This window comes from Felis catus, chromosome A1, assembly GCF_018350175.1.
Source record: "Felis catus isolate Fca126 chromosome A1, F.catus_Fca126_mat1.0, whole genome shotgun sequence".
NCBI classification, from domain to species: domain Eukaryota; kingdom Metazoa; phylum Chordata; class Mammalia; order Carnivora; family Felidae; genus Felis; species Felis catus.
In genome coordinates this window covers 177,001,837-177,021,543 of record NC_058368.1, presented here as the reverse complement: position 1 = coordinate 177,021,543, position 19,707 = coordinate 177,001,837, and the positions used below count along the sequence as shown (strand labels likewise).

The 19,707-nt window shown below is 50.7% G+C and overlaps 1 protein-coding gene across 2 annotated transcripts in view; it reads right to left on the bottom strand.

Moving 5' to 3' along the window:
- The window catches only part of STK10 (serine/threonine kinase 10), a 118,880-nt gene that overhangs the window by 89,024 nt on the left and 10,149 nt on the right, over nucleotides 1–19,707 (bottom strand). For both annotated transcript variants that reach the window (XM_011285468.4, XM_045035527.1), the window contains exon 2: nucleotides 4,076–4,240. In XM_011285468.4, coding sequence (XP_011283770.2) covers nucleotides 4,076–4,240 — 165 coding nt within the window. The remainder of the gene's footprint in view (nucleotides 1–4,075; nucleotides 4,241–19,707) is intronic.

The following is a 19,707-nucleotide window of genomic DNA, read 5'->3' as shown; positions in this document are numbered from 1 at the left end:
GGCTCAGGGCAGGGGTTGGGGACCGGAGGGATGCTAGTGAGGAGGGGCCGTTATAAACCCAAGGAAAGGGGCGCCTGGGTGGCTCAGTCGGTTAAGCGTCCGACTTCAGCTCAGGTCACGATCTCGCAGTCCGTGAGTTCGAGCCCCGCGTCGGGCTCTGGGCTGATGGCTCAGAGCCTGGAGCCTGCTTCCGATTCTGTGTCTCCCTCTCTCTCTGCCCCTCCCCCGTTCATGCTCTGTCTCTGTCTCAAAAATAAATAAAACGTTAAAAAAAAAAAATTAAAACCCAAGGAAAGTCATGAGGGCAGCCAGCATTTCCTGCACTCCCTCATTTCTGGGCCCTGGGTCTACCTCCAGAGTTGCACTGTCGACAGCGTCCAAGCCAGTACCATTAACCACACGTGGCTATCAAGCACTTGAAATGCGGCTAATGTAGAACTTTACTCACTTGTAATCAATTTAAATTTAAAATCTGACACTCAATTCTGTTACTAGGAAACGTTTAAGAATGTGGAGACAACACTGAATCTACTTTGTCAACAGTAAATTTTACGACATCTAAATATAGATTTCTGATGAAAATGTAGCTCCTGAATTGAGACGTCTATAAGTGTAAAACACACACTGGATTTGAAGCCTTAGAATGAAAAATAAAGTGAAATGTCTCATAATTTTTCTATTGATTCCTTGTCAAAATAATATTTTTGATATACCAGCTTAAATAAATGATATTATTTAAATTAACTTCATCTGTTTCTTTCTTTTTTAAATATAGCTATTAGAGGGGCGCCTGGGTGGCTCAGTCGGTTAAGCGTCCAACTTCAGCTCAGGTCACGATCTCACAGCTTGTGAGTTCAAGCCCCATGTCAGGCTCTGTGCTGAGCGCTCAGAGCCTGGAGGCTGCTGGGGATTCTGTGTCTCCCTGTCCCTGTCTGTCTGTCTCTGTCTCTGTCTCTGTCTCTGTCTCTGTCTCTCTCTCTCCCTCTGACCCTCCCCACTCGCGTGCTGTTTTTCTCTCTCAAAAATAAAACATTAAAAAAAAAAAGCTTAAAAATTCTCCCAAAGAGGCACAGACAAGCATACAAAAAGTCAAAGAGGGGGCGCCTGGGTGGCTCAGTCGGTTAAGCGTCCGACTTCAGCTCAGGTCACGATCTCGCGGTCCGTGAGTTCGAGCCCTGCGTCAGGCTATGGGCTGATGGCTCAGAGCCTGGAGCCTGCTTCCAATTCTGTGTCTCCCTCTCTCTCTGCCCCTCCCCTGTTCATGCTCTGTCTCTCTCTGTCTCAAAAATAAACATTAAATTTTTTTTTTTTTTAAAGTCAGAGGTCCATCACAAAGTTGTTTATAACAGAAAAAAAAAAAAAAAAAAGGCAACCTAAATGCCCAACAATAGAGAATGGCACAGCCAGGAGATGGAATTCTACAGAAAAACCAAATATGAAGATGCGGTGTCCCCCCACTGACATGAAAAGTTGTTCTTAATAGACCTTAAATAAAAAGACTAAAAGGCAAAGTAATAAGTATGATACCAATTTTTCTTTTTTTAAAAGAAACCTGTGGGCATGGGTACGTATACGTATATATTTTAGAAACTTAGAAAAATATATTCTACATTTATCAGCAGTTATCTCTGGTACAAAATTTTGAATGGTTTTAATCATTTTTTTTCTTTTGTTTTTCTGTAGCCTCTCATTTTTCTCCAGGGATCATAGATACAGTATTTGTTTAATTTCTTAAAAGAAAGAACTTTCTGAGAAGCAGCTCCATGAACAGGACAGAGGAAACAAGCAGGTTCAGGTACGTGGCCATGAGCAAGAGGCCCCGCCCTCTCTGGACCTGTGTCCCCACCCCACTCACCTCCCAAGGTGCCTGGAGACAGGGGATGAGGAAAGACTTTGGAATCTGCATCTAGCAGTCAGTGGTGGTGGTTTCATCCCCCCAGTGACATCCAAGGGGCTCCCCAAAGAGACTCTCAGGCAAACGAAAGTTGGCTTCCATCCAGGATTGGAAGGGGAGGCGTTTCAGTGGACAGAGCTCTGGGCAGGGCCAGGGGGCCACATTCTCACTCCCCTCAGACACTGGCTTCCTTCACTTCTGTGAAATGACAGGGAGAAACTCCGACAGTGGTTTCCCTAAACTCTCCTTTGGTTTTTCTTAAACAGCAGGATCCTTTTCTCAAATGAAACACAGATTTCCCCATCAAGCATCAGTAGTCTGTACCTAAAATCAGGTATCTTGTACAGAAAGAAAAAACCTAGGGTCTATTTCCCCTTATTTTATTTTATTACTTTTTTTTTTTTTAATTTTTTTTTTCAACGTTTATTTATTTTTGGGACAGAGAGAGACAGAGCATGATCGGGGGAGGAGCAGAGAGAAAGGGAGACACAGAATCGGAAACAGGCTCCAGGCTCTGAGCCATCAGCCCAGAGCCCGACGCGGGGCTCGAACTCCCGGACCGCGAGATCGTGACCTGGCTGAAGTCGGACGCTTAACCAACTGCGCCACCCAGGCGCCCCAATTTTATTACTTTTTTTAACATTTATTTTTGAAAGAGATGACGCATGAGTGGGGGAAGGGCAGAAGAGAGAGAGGGAGACACAGAATCCGAAGCAGGCTCCAGGCTCTGAGCTGTCAGCACAGAGCCCACCGTGGGGCTTGATCTCGGGAATGGCGAGATCATGACCTGAGCCAAAGTCAGATGCCCAACTGACTGAGCCACGTAGGCGCCTCTATTTCCCCTTATTTTAAATGGGAAAAATTAAAAAGCACATCAACTCCAAACTCTCCATTAATTTCCTAAAATATAACTAAAACATAGTAACTCTCTCTACACATAATAACCTATCACGATAGGAGGTTGAACACTGAGAACATCCCCCTCGTAACCACTAAATCATCATTAACCTTGCTGTGCGCAGCAACACGGACCTGGGCCAGCTCTCTCAGCTCCAGCACCTCTGCAGGTGCCCGGTCCTGCCAACCCCTGGGATGTCTTTGCAAAACATCTACGTGTGATTCTGACAGTCTTCCAATTGCATCTAGAATTCACGGGAGACTTTTCCTGCACGTGATTTTGTTGAACGGAGTTTTGGGAACATAAACATGTTGCTCTACATATAAAACGCTTGCTGAAAAATAGTTTGAAGAGACATGTATGTTCTAGGGAGTCCGGGTTTCATAAACGAGAGAGGCATTCATCCCAGAAGAGCGTCCATGGGACAAGCATTCTTCAGGACAGACATGTCCTATGAAAAGCAGGGAGCCTGCAAAATTTCTCTAGAGAGGCTAGGGAGTGAGGCTGGGTTTGGAAGGCGGGGCTTGAAGCTACGCCCGCACTGCGCACATCCAGCCATGAGGCTCCTGGGTGGAGAATGAGGGGTGTTAAGGGGACCCCTCCTCTGATGCTGCCATTGCAGAGAATCCCCACACAGCAGCCACAGGAATGACACCGCTATTGCAAATGACATAACATATACGAACAGTCCGTCAGTCGACAGTCACCAGGCTCTTGCACCTGCCAGGTACACTTGTAAACACCGATCGTGAGTTAATTTATTTGGTCCCTGTAATAACCAAATGAGCCAGGTACTATTATTACTCCCATCTTACAGTTGGGAAAACTGAGGCACAGAGAAGTTAAGAGCTTGCCTAGGATTCTCTAACTCGTAAGTGGCAGAGCCTTAGAATTCCGTGGGGCGCCTGGGTGGCTTACTCGGCTAAGCGTCCAACTCTCAACTTTGGCTCATGGCATGACTTCAGGGTCATGGGATCGAGCCCTGCGTCAGGCTCTACTCTGGGCATGGAGGCTACTTGGGATTCTGTCTCTCTCTCTCTCTGCCCCTCTCCCATCCAAAAAGAATTCCTTCCTGCTCAAACCACTGCCCCCACCCCCAAAAGTGGGGAGGCTCTGTAGAAAGGGAAGGAGAGGGGATCTAGAGCCGCCCTACTTCACCTTCTTCTCACCCGGGCCCCGGCCCTCAAAGCAGACACTAAGAAAGAGCAGAGCACCTGTGAACCTGGCTAGCTCCGGCCTACCGGGCCACAAGGACCAGGAGGGGGCAGGCAGGCGGCCCTTACCCACAGCTTCCTGTCATAGTAGTAGGCTCCCAGGAGCTTCACGATGTAGGGGTGGTCGCAGGTGGCGAGGATGTCGATCTCCACCGTGTAGTCCTCAAGCTCCTCCTCACTCTTGGTCTCAATTACCTTGGCAGCAGCCAAGGCACCCGTCTCCTTGTTCTTGGCCTGTGAAGCGGAGGCAAAGAAGGTCAACGAGGCACATCCGACAGGAAAGCCGGAAGCCGCTCGGACAGCCCTGCGTGAAAACCGGTGTTCGGCGATTCATGCTAATGTGGTTTAAAGTACCCACACTATGCGATAAATAAAAATACAAAAATCGCGTATCCCTACAAACACCAACAGGGAAAGATTGCTAAGTTGTGTTCAGTAAGAGATCCAAGTCACTGAACAATCAAGTGGTAGGACACTTTTTCTGTAACAATGGAAAAGTGGGGCCCCTGGGTGGCTCAGTCGGTCAAGCATCTGACTCTTGGTTTCGGCTCAGGTCACGATCTCACAGTTCGTGGGTTCAAGCCCTACATAGGGCTCTGTGCTGATGGTGTGGAGCCTGCTTGGGATTCTCTCCCTCTCTCTCTCTCTCTCTGTCCCTCTCCTGCTTGTGCGGTCTCTCTCTCTCTCTCTCAAATAAATAAACTTTAAAAAATTTAATGGAAAACTGCATAAATGCATGGAAAACTCTGGAAACATGCTGCCTGACAGCAGGCTAGGAAGCTGCCTAAAATGGGGAGAATTAAAGGGCACCTTCACTCTCTGCGTGTTGTTTAAAACATTAACAGACACATTTCATATGTGTATTTGCATATTTCCCACACGTTAAAAGTAAAATGAAAAGAGGTTTTAAGTCCCCACCAAGTGCAGTGCAAGTGCTTCCCAGATGCATCTCCCTGGTATGACAACGGTTTATTTGATGAAAAAGAAGGAGGGAATTTCACACCTACAAGGATGGCTAAAAAAATTTTTTTTCTGAGAGAGAGACGGAGAGCATGAGTGGGGGGGGGGGAGGGAGAGGGAGAGAGAGAGAGAGAATGAACCCCAAGCAGGCTCCATGCTCAGTGTGGAGCCCAAAGCAGGGCTTGACCCCATGACCCTGAGACTACGACCTGCGCCTAAATCAAGAGTCAGACACTCAACCAACTGAGCTATCCAGGTGCCCCTCTAATTTTCTGAAAAACGAAAAATAGGGGCACCTGGCTGGCTCAGTAGGTAGAGCATGCGACTCTTGATCTCAGGGTTGTGAGTTCGAGCCCCACATGAGGTACAGAGATTACTTAAAAATCAAATCTAAAAGAAAAAGAAAGCAAGAAAAGTAGCGTTGGTGAGACTGTGGAAACATTGGAACCTCTGAGCATTGCTCGTGGGAAGGTAAAATGGTGCACCTACCATGGAAAACCGTTTGGGGGTTTCTCAAAAGGTTAAACACAGAACCACCGTGGCCCGGCAGTTCCACTCCTGGGGAGAGATACAAAAGAACTCACAGCAGGGATCCGAGCAGGTATCTGTCCACCCATGTTCACGGCAGCACTACCCACTGACGTCAAAAGGTGCAAATGAGCCACATGTCCATCAGCAGATGAATGGACAAACAAAAAAGTGGAATATACACTCAGTGGAATGTTATTTGGCCTTAAAAAGGAAGGAAATCCTTCTTTTCTTTCTTTTTTTCTTTTGTCTAGGAAACTGTATTGCTCCTATCCTGAATGAAAGCCTCGCTGGATAGAAAAAGGAAGGAAATTCTGATGCATGCTAGAACAGGACGAACTTCATGCTCGATGAAAAAAGCCAAGTCACAAAAGAACAAATATCGTATGATCCCACTTATGTGAGATACCTACACGAGTGAAATTCAGAGACAGGACGTATAATCGAGGCCACCAGGGCAAATGGAGAGTTGGTGTTAAACGGGCACCGAGTTTCTGTTTGGGATGACGAAGAGGTTCTGGAAACGGACAAGGGGGGGAACGTTGTACAACACTGTGAACGTACGTAATGCCAATGAATTGTGCACTTAGGGCTAAAAATGGTCAGTTTTAGGTTATACATATTTTACCGCAATTTTAAGAACTGAGAGCAAGAGAGAAAGAACCAGGCAAACAGTGCAAGCTACCGCACCCACGGGGAGCTGGTATCCAGGAAAAGGGAACAGAACCCACACGCCCTCAAGTGGCCCCGTGACCCTCAAGGGCCGCTGGGAGCATTCACCCACTGTGCTGCATGGGCTTGGGTGTTTTAAGAGAACACACTTGGGGCGCCTGGGTGGCTCAGTCGGTGAAGCGTCCGACTTCGGCTCAGGTCATGATCTCGCGGCCTGTGAGTTCGAGCCCCGCGTCGGGCTCTGTGCTGACAGCTCAGAGCCTGATGGCTGTTTCAGATTCTGTGTCTCCCTCTCTCTGACCCTCCCCTGTTCATGCTCTGTCTCTCCCTGTCTCAAAAATAAATTAAAAAAAAAAAAAAAGTTAAAAAAAAAATTAAAAAAAAAAAAAGAGAGAGAGAGCACACTTTCCAACAACACGGGCCCAGGAAGCAGGCCACTCGTCTGGAGCCCTTGAATAGCCATCTGTGGGGAAGCACACGGGAAACGGGCTCTTCTGGACTCCATGAGCAGCCCTGGTGGTCTCCACTGTGGTGGCTTCCTGAGGACAGTATCACACACAACCCTCACCTCCTAGGACAACTCTGACCGGCCCCACGACGTGGTGATTGATGGCCCAGATGCTCCTGCATGCCTAGCACCCCCAAGGATGACAATGAGCATTAGCATCACCTCACACGACACCGCAGTACCCAGCACCTCAGTGTCCCCATTCTAGAGGCTTGGAGAGGGGACATGGCTGGAACTAGGATAGTGGCACCAGAATTTGAACCTGGGTCCTCTAACTTCCAAGACCCTGTGCACTTTCCACTGCTGTACAAGGTCTCTGATCGTCTCCAGAACTCAGAAGCCCTAAGACTAGATGCCCACAGACACCTACGAGAGAGCTCCCAGGCCAGCCCCGCACAGGGCACCCTCCCCGCAGAGACAGAGTGGCCCATCCCGTGGCCTCAAGGTCCAGCCAGAGACCCACCCCTCTACTGCCAGTGACTAGAGGGCATGCTCATAGAGGGTGGGGTAACTGCGAGGGGGTGGCAAACCCCGCCAGGGAACCTTGTGGAAGGGAGTGATGCCAATAGGCAATCTTTGAGCTCATTTGCAAATTTATTCTCTGTGTAACTGTTTCTGTTAACAGAGCTGCAAAATCCCCAGGGCCCCACGCAGTGATGACAATGGTCTCCCACTGATCAAGGTCACTAGTCTACACTCCAACATGTGCTAACTCATTTATCTCTTCAAGCACCCCCGAATGCTGGTGCTCCTACTATCTCATGCACAGACGAGGAGACTGAGCAGAGTCCCCAACACAGGTGAGGTGACAGGGCCGGTCTGGACGCCTGCTCCCAGGTCTGCGCTTCGGCAGGGACACCCTTCCTCCACACAGTCCCTTCCTCATGAGGCCCAGGAGCCAAGTGTGGGGGAAAGGGCGGGGAGACAGAATTTCCCAGGGGGCCATAACCCAGTGTCAGTCCTTGTGCTAGAACCCACCTGCTCACTCGCCCCACCTGAGTGGGGGCCGCCCCTATAAACTCAGTCGTGAAAGCTTGTTGAGAACACCCGAGAAACTCATGACTTCAGCCATTGGGCGCTTGTGCTCTGGTGCTCACTCACGCGGGCACACACTCACTCCCTTTCTCACACCTGACTGTGTACCTGCCCTTTCATTTCCGGTAAGGCTGATTTTTAAGTGCCCGCAAGAGGACCATCAAAGCACCCTTTCACATTGTACACCACTCTCGCTCCCCCTCCTCTCCAGACCCAGAAGAGGAGGTAAGGCCCGCTCTGCTCCTTTACCAGAAGGAAGGTCGGAAAGCTCAGCGGGGTGGCCAGAGGTGGGGCCCGGGTGAGCACGGCAACCACCTTGACCATGCTCTCCCAGCCCCCCAGCCAGAGCAGCACAGGGGAGAACTGAGCGGGGCAAAAGCCACTCCCTCAGTCACTCACCCTGCACTCCTGAGAGACGGTCAAGGAGGCTGCATGGCACCTCTTCCCGGGTTTCCTTACCAGTATTTTCTCCCAGGAGTGAGGGAGGCCCAGGCAGGGACCGTTTTCCGTGAGCGCACAAAACCTGCCTTGCCCGTCACCCTGAAAGGCAGCACTGACCACAGGGCTGGGCCTCCAGCCGGGTGCCAGGGTCAACACCGAGGAACACCCGCTGCCCAGCACCTCGCTCGGATCACAGAGACCAGAGCCTGCCAGAAAGGGGTTAGCTGGCAGCAGTCGTGGTGCATAAAGTGACTTCGCCAAAATTAAATTCTTTACAAGTCTGGTTGAGGCAGCAATCGACTCACCTCTGTGCCAGAAGACGTAATAATGGCTGATGATAAAAACAGCTAACACTGCCTGTGCGCTCACCGTGTGCCAGGACGGGCCTTAAATGGAATCTCTCGTTTCATAAGTATTAGTAACCCCAACTTACAGATGAGAAAACAGAGATTGAGAGAGGCATGGTGATTTGCCTCAGGTCACACAGCAAGCGGGGAGTGGAAGCAGATCCAAATGCAGGCCCACCTTGCTCAAAGAGCCTACACTCCAAGTCTCTTCCCAGCCAGCCCTCCCTGGGGGGCACCCTGCTCCGCCTGCCATCGCTGAAGATAAACGACTATAGACCACAACTGATAACATGTTGGCAGCTAAGTACTAAAAATACCAAACTTTAATCCGCCCACATGCCATTAAGGCATGCCCATTTCCCAGATTAGCAGACTAAGGCTCAAAGGCGTACCAGGACCCGTCCAGTGTTCTCTTGACTGCACTAGGCTGCCAGAAATCAGCTTGTTCCCTGTTCCTTCATTCAACCATTATTTACTGAGCTCATGTTCTAGAGGAGGTCCTTTTCTAGTGAACAAGACAGTTTCTGCTAGAAGGAGCACTGGTAATAAAAATCACGGCCCTCTCATGACATAACTCACCCTACCTGATTTTTCTTCGGGGGAGCTAACCCGCCCTCATTCCCAGTCCCTAAAATGCACTGGAGCAGAATCCGCCTCCAACTCTAGAAGTGGGTGGGTGACTCATACTGGTCGATCAGAACATGAATGGCTCAGGCAGAAGAATGTGATCACGTCAGCCAATGAGATGCAACCTCGGAACAATAGCAGAGATGGCTGAGATAACCCCAAACCCCACTTTAAGCTAGCCTCCAGCATAAACATTTCATGAAAATGAAACTGGCTGAAGCAATAGAGCCTAGAGAGGGCACAAGAGGACACTGCTTGATCCCCTCAATTAATTTTTATACCCGGGAGGTACTATGAAGAGCCTCATTTTATGTGTAAGAAAACTCATGCTCAGAGAGGCAAAGCCACTTGCTCAAGAACACACAGCAGATAAACAACGGGGCTGAGAGTTGAATTCAGGTCTATGTGGCTTCAGTGTCCACGCTCTTGACCTCTTTACCAGTGGTCAAATTCTGCAAAGGTCCTGTCCGGGCCCCAGTTTCCTCCCTGTACAGTAGCAGGGTGGGGAAATGATGCCCAAGCTCTCTTCATGGTCTGATGCGTAGAGCATCTTGTGAGAGTGGGTAGGTCCTGGAAAGCTATGGGTGGTCCGAGCGGATGGGGCACCTGTGGGAGTTGACAGTCAAGGAGTCGCATAAAGAACAAGTGGCTGTCTGTGGCCTCTGACGTCCATCTCTCCCACTGGCTGAGGCAAGGCTGGGGTCCAGCAAAGGGTGGGGGAGCCCCCGCCCAGCCCTCCGCTGCTGGCTGGCAGTGACTAACGCCTCAGCCCACACCCTTGAGAGCAGACACACAGTGGCCACTTGTGTTTACTGGCCCAGGCACCTTGGCGGGAACAATCTTCCCCCTTGTGCGGCTCAGGCGCCCAGCCTGGAGGAGGTGGGGACAACCCTCCCAGCAGGGAGCCCTGCCCCACCCAAGGGGCCCAGCCAGGCCAGGCCAGGCCAGTCCAGTTCGGTCCACTCAGGGGCCGGGGGCTTCCTGAAAGTCCATCACAAAGCAGCAGCTGAGGGGGACAACCCCCAGCCCACCCCGTCCCTCCCAGCTGCGGGCTGATCACGGTGTCCCTCCCTCCTCCCCCAGGGAAAGAGCTGATATCACAGAACTCAGAGACCAGAATGTTAGCCCCCACTCCTAAATCCCAACTCCCCCGTGCCCTCTGCAGATGAGGAAACAAAAGTGAATGCAGTGACCTGGGTCCAGTCTGGGACAGTTGCAGATTCACAACCCTCCTTTCCCTTGGCAACTGCCCCTCCCTCTTGGTGCAAGGGACTCACGAGGGGCTGAGCCCACCTGGCCCCAGTGCTCAGCGCAGGCCCAGCCACGCATTCCTGGCCCTCTCGGTCACCGCCAGTGCTTCAGACTTGCACAAGTGACCCAAGGCAGGCCAACAGGGTTGTACCTGGGTGGTTTGGGGGTTGTTTTGGGGTTTTCGGTAAAGTTCTTCAGTAAAGAAGCTCTTTCTTTCTCTGGGGTTGCTAAACGGGTAGAATGGAAGAGTCTGGAGGGTTTTATAGCCCACATGGCCATTCCTCCAGAGACCCTGCCTGAGGATGAAGCCATGACAAAGGAAGCAGGGCCCACAAATGGAGGAGGGCAGATGCTGAGGTCCACGGACACCTGGAGACAGCTGTTCCTGAAGACAGGGTCTGCCTTTAGACTTTTCAGTCCCTTCTGGACTTCTGTCATCTGCCACCAAAAAATAAGTAGGTTTGCCATCTCTGGGGGTATTCCAGCAGAGAACAGGTATCTGTGAAGGTACTTCACCACATACCACACGTGTAACAAGAGCCACCTTCAAAAGGGCCACCAAGACCTACAAAGTGATCTTCACTGAGGCCCCTCCGAGGACCTAACTGATAACCCAGGACACAAAGCCCCAAGTGGAAAACACGGTTACTAACAGGCCACAGACAACAGAAACCAGGGGATACTTCCACCCCCAAAACCCTCCTCCAAAAAAGCAGAGATTTATAATTATTAAATTAACAAAAACAAGGAATGACCACTTCCAGGACTGGTGACAAAGAGGGTGGTAAAATGGGTATACTCATTACTGACAAAAATACAGATTCATGGGGCGCCTGGGTGGCTCAGTCGGTTGAGCGTCCGACTTCAGCTCAGGTCACGATCTCGCGGTTCGTGAGTTCGAGCCCTGTGTCGGGCTCTGGGCTGATGGCTCGGAGCTTGGAGCCTGCTTCCGATTCTGTGTCTCCCTCTCTCTCTGCCCCTCCCCCGTTCATGCTCTGTCTCTGTCCCAAAAATAAATAAATGTTAAAAAAAAAAAATTAAAAAAAAATACAGATTCATTTTCTTTTTAATGTTTATTTTTGAGACAATGTGAGCAGGGGAGGGGCAGAGAGAGAGAATGGGACAGAAGATCTGAAGCGGGCTCCGTGCGGCCAGCAGCAAGCCCGACGCAGGGCTGGAACTCACAAACTGCACGATCGTGACCTGAGCCGAAGTCGGATAACCGACTGGCGCCCAGATCCAATCCTCCAAAGACAAAAGCCAGCAATAGGTTTTAAAATCCTTAACGATATCTTTTAAGCCTATCAGTCCTCATTCCTAAGAAAGTAAGGCCAGGAAATTATTCAAATAAAGACAACAAAAGAAATGTACTAGGAGCATGGTCACCATAGTCCATAACAATGGCAAAAAAAAAAAAAAAACCCAGAAAGAACCTAAATGTTCAACAGTAAGACAGTGGTCAAATTAACTCAGTGGGATATTAAGCAACCCTTTAAGATGATAAATAGAAAAACAATATAGTAATGAGAAAAAATAATTAAGCCATAATAGTATGTCAACAAAGCAGGCTAATAAAATGGGGCTAAGCTAGAACTTTGGGGAGATCGTTGCACCTACGAATCAGGAGAACCTGAAAACACAGCATAAGGAATACAAGCGGCTTGTAAAAGTTAATTTCCCTCAATGGCATCTGACAATTATCCACAGGGGTCCCAGCAAGGACAGTGGAGGATGGTGCCCTACAAGTAACCACTTTATCTTGACCTTGTCTTGAATGTATCCAGGCATGGTCACCCTCGTCCTCTCAGGAACCCACTTGAGCTGCGCTGTGCAATATGGCAGCTACCAGCCACACTGAAGAGAGGAGAAACAATGTTCCTATCACTGCAAAAAGTTCTAGGAAGCAGCTTTGAACATAAGGCTGAACCTGGCAGAAGATACTTTCTCATAAAGGTGAGGGAGCATCTGAAACTCACTCCCATGTTCCAGACCCAGCCTCAGAAACGTGTATTTCTTTGTCGAGGAAGAAACAAAGGTCTCAAGTGCAAAGAGTGGGTAGAACCTCAGGTGGTGATCGTTAGGGAGTCCGGTCTCCTAGCAACCTGGCCGGAAGGCAGGCGTGAAGGAAGGCTCCCAGCTGACCTGTCAGATGAACAGCCTAGGCATGTGGGTCAGAGCCAAAGAATGGAGTAGACAAGGCTAAAGGTTTCTATTTTCCCCGCCCTCTGGATTCTGGATGGCTGTGCCAGGCATGTGTCAAATATGGGTCAGGCCGCTGGAACCAAGAAGGAGCCTGGTCTGCGTCCTACAATACACAGCTGTGGTGTCCCTGCCCGAAAACATTTTATCTTTGTGTGGTGAGGTCTGTTACCAATCACGGGAAAGGCTTCCACTCTATTATGGAGGGAAGAAATCTGGCCCCACAAGGTCACAGCAGGACGGGCCACGTGCAGGGGAAGGGGCCCAACATAAATCCAAGCAGGGTGGCCTGAGGGCACCAGACACAGAGCCAATGTGGCCTTGGGTTCAGATTCCACTAACACCCCTGGGTGGCAGGCATGAGTCAGTCGAGGAGGGGAGTCTGTGTTCCACAGCCCAGCCTTCCGGACACTTGGGTCTTGTGGGCCTCAGGAAGAAGGCCGGCCAAGACCTCCTGAGATCTCTTGAGGCGGGATAAGCATCCCCTCACCAGTGTCCGGCATAGGTCCACGAGGTAGGCAGCTGTTCTGTCTGCCCCTGTTAAGAAAAAATGAAGGCCCTGTCCCAGGTCATGCAGCTAGGAAGTGCGATCAGGACTCGACGCAGGCCCAGCCTTCTGCCCAGTGCTTTTTCCCTTCAGGAGCCCGCCAGAGGAAGTATCTCCAGGGGTTCCCACCCAGTTTCTACGTTTGCCCGTCCTCCTTCCCCTTCTCTTCCTTTACTCCCTTGAGCCAGAAACCCGTTGGGGGCAAACTTCAATGGCTCCCTGCTGCTGATGCAAAGCTCAAACTCCCCGGCCTGGGACACGGAGCCCGGGTGATTTACCCCTTCTACTTTTCTGGGAGTCCAGTACTCCTCCACATGCACCCCGTTATGGCCAGTGCCCTCCTGCTTCCTACTTCCACGCGTTTCTTCCCCCCGCCGGAATGCCTTCCCCATACATGTGTTTATCCCACAAAGTCTAACTCCACAGCCTGTTCCCTGAAGTGCTCTCAGAACCCCAACTCCCCTACTACCATTTCACACCTTATTAGGGCTTTCTTCACAGACCTCCTGGTACCCCAGGCATTGGTGTTCCAAGATTCTCTCTCTGACTTCGTTGTGAGCTCTGAAAGGCTAAGCCCATGTCTAATTCATTCTAGTCCACCCCACAGAGCCTGGCACAGAATATCTAGTGGATAGGAGTCTGGGAGGGTGAGTAAATGGGAAGATGAGAGAATGATAGGCAGGTGGGTAGTGGACGGGGAGCTGGATGGACAGGTGCATGAAAAGGAGGGTGGGTGGATGGGTTAGTGGAAGAGAGGGAGGGAGAGAGGGCTACATGGAAGGATGGGCGTGTGGCAGGATGCACGGACAGGAGAGTGAGTAAGCAGGACTATGAATGGGTGGATGGGAGAGCAGGTGTGTGTGAGACAGGAAGAAAGGAATGAAAAGTATGACTAGACAGTAAACAATCATCAAATCTTTTTTTCCAAAAGGCACTAGAGCCTGTTTTTTTTTTTTTTTAAGTTTATTTGACAGAGAGAGAGAGAGCGAGCTTGCACGCGTGCATACGCACGCATGAGCAAGCAGGGGAGGGGCAGAGAGAGAGGGAGAGAAAATCCCAAGCAGACTCTGTGCTGTCAGTGCAGAGCCTGATGCGGGGCTCAAACTCACAAACCCTGAGATCATGACCTGGGCCGAAATCAAGAGTCAGATGCTTGACTGAGCCACCCAGGCACCCTGAGCTACACTGTTGGCTTCTGTGAACACCAGACTCTCTCCTTCCCTTCATCTTGTAGCCAAGAAAGTTTTTTCTACAGGCACCTACCCTACTCCATTCCACCCATGTCCCCATCTTGGCAAACTTAGAAGCGGGCAAATTTCCATCAAATGATTTGTGGAATGGAAAAAGCACAGGAGGTGGGTTCAAATCCCGACTCTACTACTTACCAGCTAAGCGCCCTTCAGGAAGGCAAGGAACCAGACTTCAGTTTCCCGGCAGAGATGTGGACAATTCCAGAGACACACGAGAAAGTTTATAAACCACCATGGGTTAATGGGTTAACTACTGACTGTTACGTTCCTCGCTTAGGACCGTGTATGTTTCACTTTCAAAAGCCTAAAAGCATGTTTAGCTTGTTCACCAATATATCTGCCACCATGTTCAGCCATAGTACACACTACGTATTTTTAAGTTATGGGTGGATGGCTGAATTGGCATTGGTATCTCCGTGCAAAAAAAGAAACGATGTGTCCTCCACCTAAGGATGGAAAGGAAGTGATGAGAAGTCCCTTTTCTCCTCAACGTATTTATATTCCTGAATCTCTAGCTGTTCTCTGGTTTTGAAAGCTGTCTCCTCTCTACCTTGGGGAAGCCCAAGCCTCTGACTGAGCAGGATATACACACTTAACTGAGTCCTGCCAAGTGGAGAGAAACCACTTCCCTATCAATAATCGCTGGGCCAAGTTTCAGCTCAGGACGAACGAGAGTGCCAAGTTTCAGAACAAGTGACACTTAAGGATGGCAAAGATTGTGAAGCACAAAGCAGAGGAGTGGTATGGCTTCCAAAGACGGCCATTTAATACTCTCTCCCAGGGGGTGGGGGGGTGGGGGGGTGGGAAGAGATGTCTGGCGAGCTATCCTGACACAGCAGGGAATGCCTGAGCCTCCAAATCCTTCTGGGCTAGCAAATAAAAAACCAAAACCCAACAGGATTAGCCTAAAAGATATCGCACCGTGGCCTTGACAGAAAACCCGGGCAAGCTGTCCAACTAGGCCAGGGATGTGGGAGCCTTCAGATCTCAGCTCTTCAGAAGCGATGGGGATCCAACCTCACCTCGTGCTGATAAAGGGGGTGAGAAAGGTGATGTAGAGACGCTGCTCCCACCTCTCCCAAGCCCCCTGGAGCCAGCGGAGGGCCCGCAGAGGAATGGGTGCTGAGTCACAGCAGGAGGGCAGCCCAGGGTCAAGAGCAGAGAGGAGGGAGGGAAGAAAGAAGGAAGCACCTTTCTCCAGGGCTGCCTTAGTCGGTTGAGCATCCAACTCTTGATTTCAGCCCAGGTCATGATCTCACAGTTTGTGAGTTTGAGCCCCTGCTTGGGATTCTCAATCTCTCTCAATCTCTCTCTCTCTCTCTCTCTCTCTCTCTCTCTCTCTCTCTGCCCCCCCCCCAAAAATAAACATTAAAAAACAAAAGAGTCTTCAAAATGTATTATTACAAAGAAGACAATCAAACCACCCATAATCCCTTGAGCAGACCTAGAGGGTATCACGCTAAGCGAAACAAAATGAGATGGAAAGACAAACACCTTATGATTTCACTTTTATAAGGAATCTAAAAAACACACAAATGAACCAACAGATAGACTCTTAAATACAGAGAACTGGTTGTTGCCAGAGGGGAGGTGGGTGGGGGATGGTGAAATAAAGGGGATTAAGAGGTACAAACGTCCAGTTATAAAATAAGTCATGGAGATAAAAATTACAGTATAGGGGATGTAGTCAATGATACTGTGATAATGTTGTTTGGGGACAGATGGCAACCGCTGACCGTGGTGAGCACGGAGTTTGACACTGAACTACTGAATCGTTACATGCTCCACGTAATAGAACACTGTGCATTACTTATACTTCAGTTAAAGAAAAACACCCATAATCCCAGAGAAAACTGCCTGCAGCACTTTGTAGCACCTCTTGCCTGTGCCTGCTGTGGCTGAACCCACCCTAACATTTCCCAGCTGTGTGACCCCAGGGGACTTATGTGGCCTCTCTGTCCCTCACTCTCCTCCTTTTGCTAAGCAGTTCCTGCCTCGCGGCTGTTGTGGGCATTCATTGAGCTAATTAATTATGTGACCGACGCTCGGGGCAGGGCTGGCCCGAAGTGAGCACCCCACAAGTGTTTGTTCACTATTCTCTCTCTCCACGGATATGTTCTCCCATACCTTATAAAAGTGGGGTTAAACTGTACACACTGATTTGTCATTTTCACTTCACTGACCAGTATGCTCGTGTATTGTACGCGGTGACGGTCATGCCATTTAACAAGGCGTCACGATCGGCCCTGTGGATCACAGGACACTCTGCCGCGGCATCAGCTCCAATAGCTGCAGACTGCTCCGCTAAAGGGCAAGGCCATGACGGGTCGGACATATGGTCAGGCCACTCCACGCCGTCACATGGTGCTGCATCCAGGGGCCCGAGACTCCATCACGAGATGCCAGACAGCTCTCCAAATGGCTGGGCCGCTTCATGCCTCACGGTCGTGCAGGCTGACAGCCCTCCCCACGCCCTGGCTGACACGAGATGTAATAAATATGTGAAGCGAGGCGCAGGCCAGTCCTGCTGTATCCTGGCTGCGTGTCCTTGGGTACTGGCCTCATAAGACTGCAGGTGGTAAAGACACAGACCTGTCGGAATCACCACGAGATGAAACTAGTAACATTAATTATACATTACATCACATGTACGTGAATTATACTTCAGTTAAAAAAAAAAAAAAAAAAACACACCGATACTCCCAGAAAAACTGCCGTGAGCATTTGGGAATACCTCCTGCCGGTATTCCATGGTGCGGGACAAGAATTACGTCCCACTTGTGAGAGGAACGGTATTATCCCCATTTTGCAGAAAAGGACACCGAGGCTCAGAGGGGTAACGTCACTCGCCTAAAGTCACACAGCAAAAAGACGACAATGGCCGAGCCGGGACTCCTGCACCACCAAGTAGGAGCCTCGGAGGCGGGGCTCCCGTGGGAGGTGGGAGGTGCTCCACAGGCCTTCTGAGGTTCACCTTGTCGGCCTCAGACGGTCTACAGACAGAGCAGAGCCTCGGCCAGAGCCGGCACCGGTTCCTCATTACTGTAGGCACCAGTCCCCCGCTCCCTCCTTGGCCAACAGAAGCAGCAGTGGGTTTCCTGTCACCTCAAAGCGGGGTGGGGGTGGAGGGCACTCGAGGGAGGAGGAGGCTTGAATAAGAGCCAGGGGACCAGAGCCCACGAAGCGAAGCGGCAAAACAAAGGTAGAAAGAATCTCCAGGCCAAACAGGGAAGCAGGCCAGCTCCGAGGGGGTCATTGCCTCAGGGTGACAAAGCCAGCTTTGATGGTGGCAACAGCCTCAGGGGCCAAGAATTGGGCCTGGGCTCCCAGACAGAACAGGCCGGAGCTTTCCAGGAAGGAGGGCAAAGGCAGGCGTGCCCTCTGGGGCATGAATGTTGCTCTTTCACCACCCAGAGCGGCCACCCTGGACCCAACGGAGCAGGCAGGGAGCGAGCTTCCCAAAGGCTGGGTGGAGCCTCTTTATCACGTTCTTGGGCAGGAGAGCAAGAAGCTTCCGGCTGACCCCTGGGAACCCGAAACACCAGCTTCTATGTAAGAAGCAGCCTCCTGCATGACCAGAAAGGGGAGGCGGACCAGGGGCCTCCAGGGACTCTGCCTGCCAACCCTCAGGAGCCAGGTGTGCTGGTCAACCAGCAGGAATAATCATCAGCACCACGACGGCATTTACCTCTCCCTCCATTCTGAGCACTATGGGTGGTAAGGACTGGCCAGGTCTCCATCTTCTATTAAGTTTTCTAAAGGAAGCGCTATCTCGATCCTCATTTTACAGCTCAAGATGCCGAGGCTCAGAGAGGTGAGGCGACTTTCCCAAAGTCACACAGCAAGGAGGCAGGGAAACTAGGAGAAAGCTCAGCAGGGATCCCTGTGCCTACACTCATTAGCACAGTGCTGGGCCTGCCTACAGAGAAGAAGCTAGGGCTAGCATTTACTCATTCGTTGTTCATTCACACAGGAGAAATTAACTAAGCATCTGCTATGAGCATCTACTATGTTGGCCACAAAAAAAATGGAGAACTCCCTGCCTGCGGGGACCTTACATCTTCCAGAGAGGAAAGAAAAATAAACAAGACAACACGCAAAAGAAACCCAGTCTGTGGCTGGAGCTCCGAAAGAAATCAGCAGGGAACTGGCACCATGGCCAGGGAGGGGTAGTCAGAGCAGGCCTGAGAAGGGACATGTCAGTCGAGACCCAGAGGATGAGAAGGGGCCCTGGTTGCACAGAGTAGTGGGAAGAGAGTGGGAGGCAGAGAGAGCAGCAAGTGCAAAGGTCCTGAGACAGAAAAGGGATGTCCTTCCTTCAACTCCTCTCAGTGGCCCCTCCCCCACCGGACAGAGGCTGGCTACAGTTAATGCTTTAGTCGCTAGCACAGTGGTTAATCCTCTGGAGTCTCAGGGCCTCAATTCTGGTTCTGGTATTGCCTGTTAGTGAGAAAACAAAATAAGCAAGCTATGGGGAAAGGAAGGAAAAAAAAAAAAAGTGTAGCAAAGGGGAAAGCAGAGAGAAAGGGGAAGAGAGAAAAGAGTGAGTGAAGAGGAAGGGGAGTGCAGGGGAGGAGGGAGAAGGGGGGTGGGGAGAAAGGGGAAGGGAGGAAGAAGCTCTTCGAGTAACAAGCCTCCCTACCCTGCTGGCAGCACTCAGGGGCACCCAGAACCTTAGGATGCTGTGGCACCAGCACGCCCACACCCACCAGAGCCCCAGGAGGAGGCCAGGAGCACCCAGCTTCCCCCGCCACTTCCTCTGTGAGCCTGAGCCCTGCCTACACTAGTCACCACTTCCTCTGCATGTGAGAGGCCGCCGCCCCCATCTCGGGGCCCAGACCCAGCTAAGGTTGAGCCAGGCCTAGGGAGGAGGGTCACGTCGCTGGGCACAGAAACGCCAAGGCCACAAGGAGACACCACACTGAGGTGGCCCGGGAATCTCTCCTCACACTAAGCCCCCTCATCTTTCCCTCCATAGTGTACAGTAGAAAAGGCTTAGGCTCCTAGCCAGAGACATCTAGGTTCAAGTCCCAGCCTTGCCACGGAGAAGCGGTGTGAGCCGAAGCAAGTCCATCCAGGTACCTCTCTGGGCCTCTGCTTCGTCAGGTGCAGAGAGAGGATGCTAACTAACCCTTGCCCTTCCCGAGGTTGGCAGAAGCATCAACGATGAACGGATAAGAAGAGCAACTCCCCACTCATTTATCTTGTTCACCTTGGAACCCACAGTGCCTGGCACACGGGAAGTGCTCAATTAATAATTCCAATGGCTAACCTGGATTTGAGCTTTTCCAAGGTCCTGGGCCAAGTGGTTTACCACTTGGGTTATTTCATTCTCC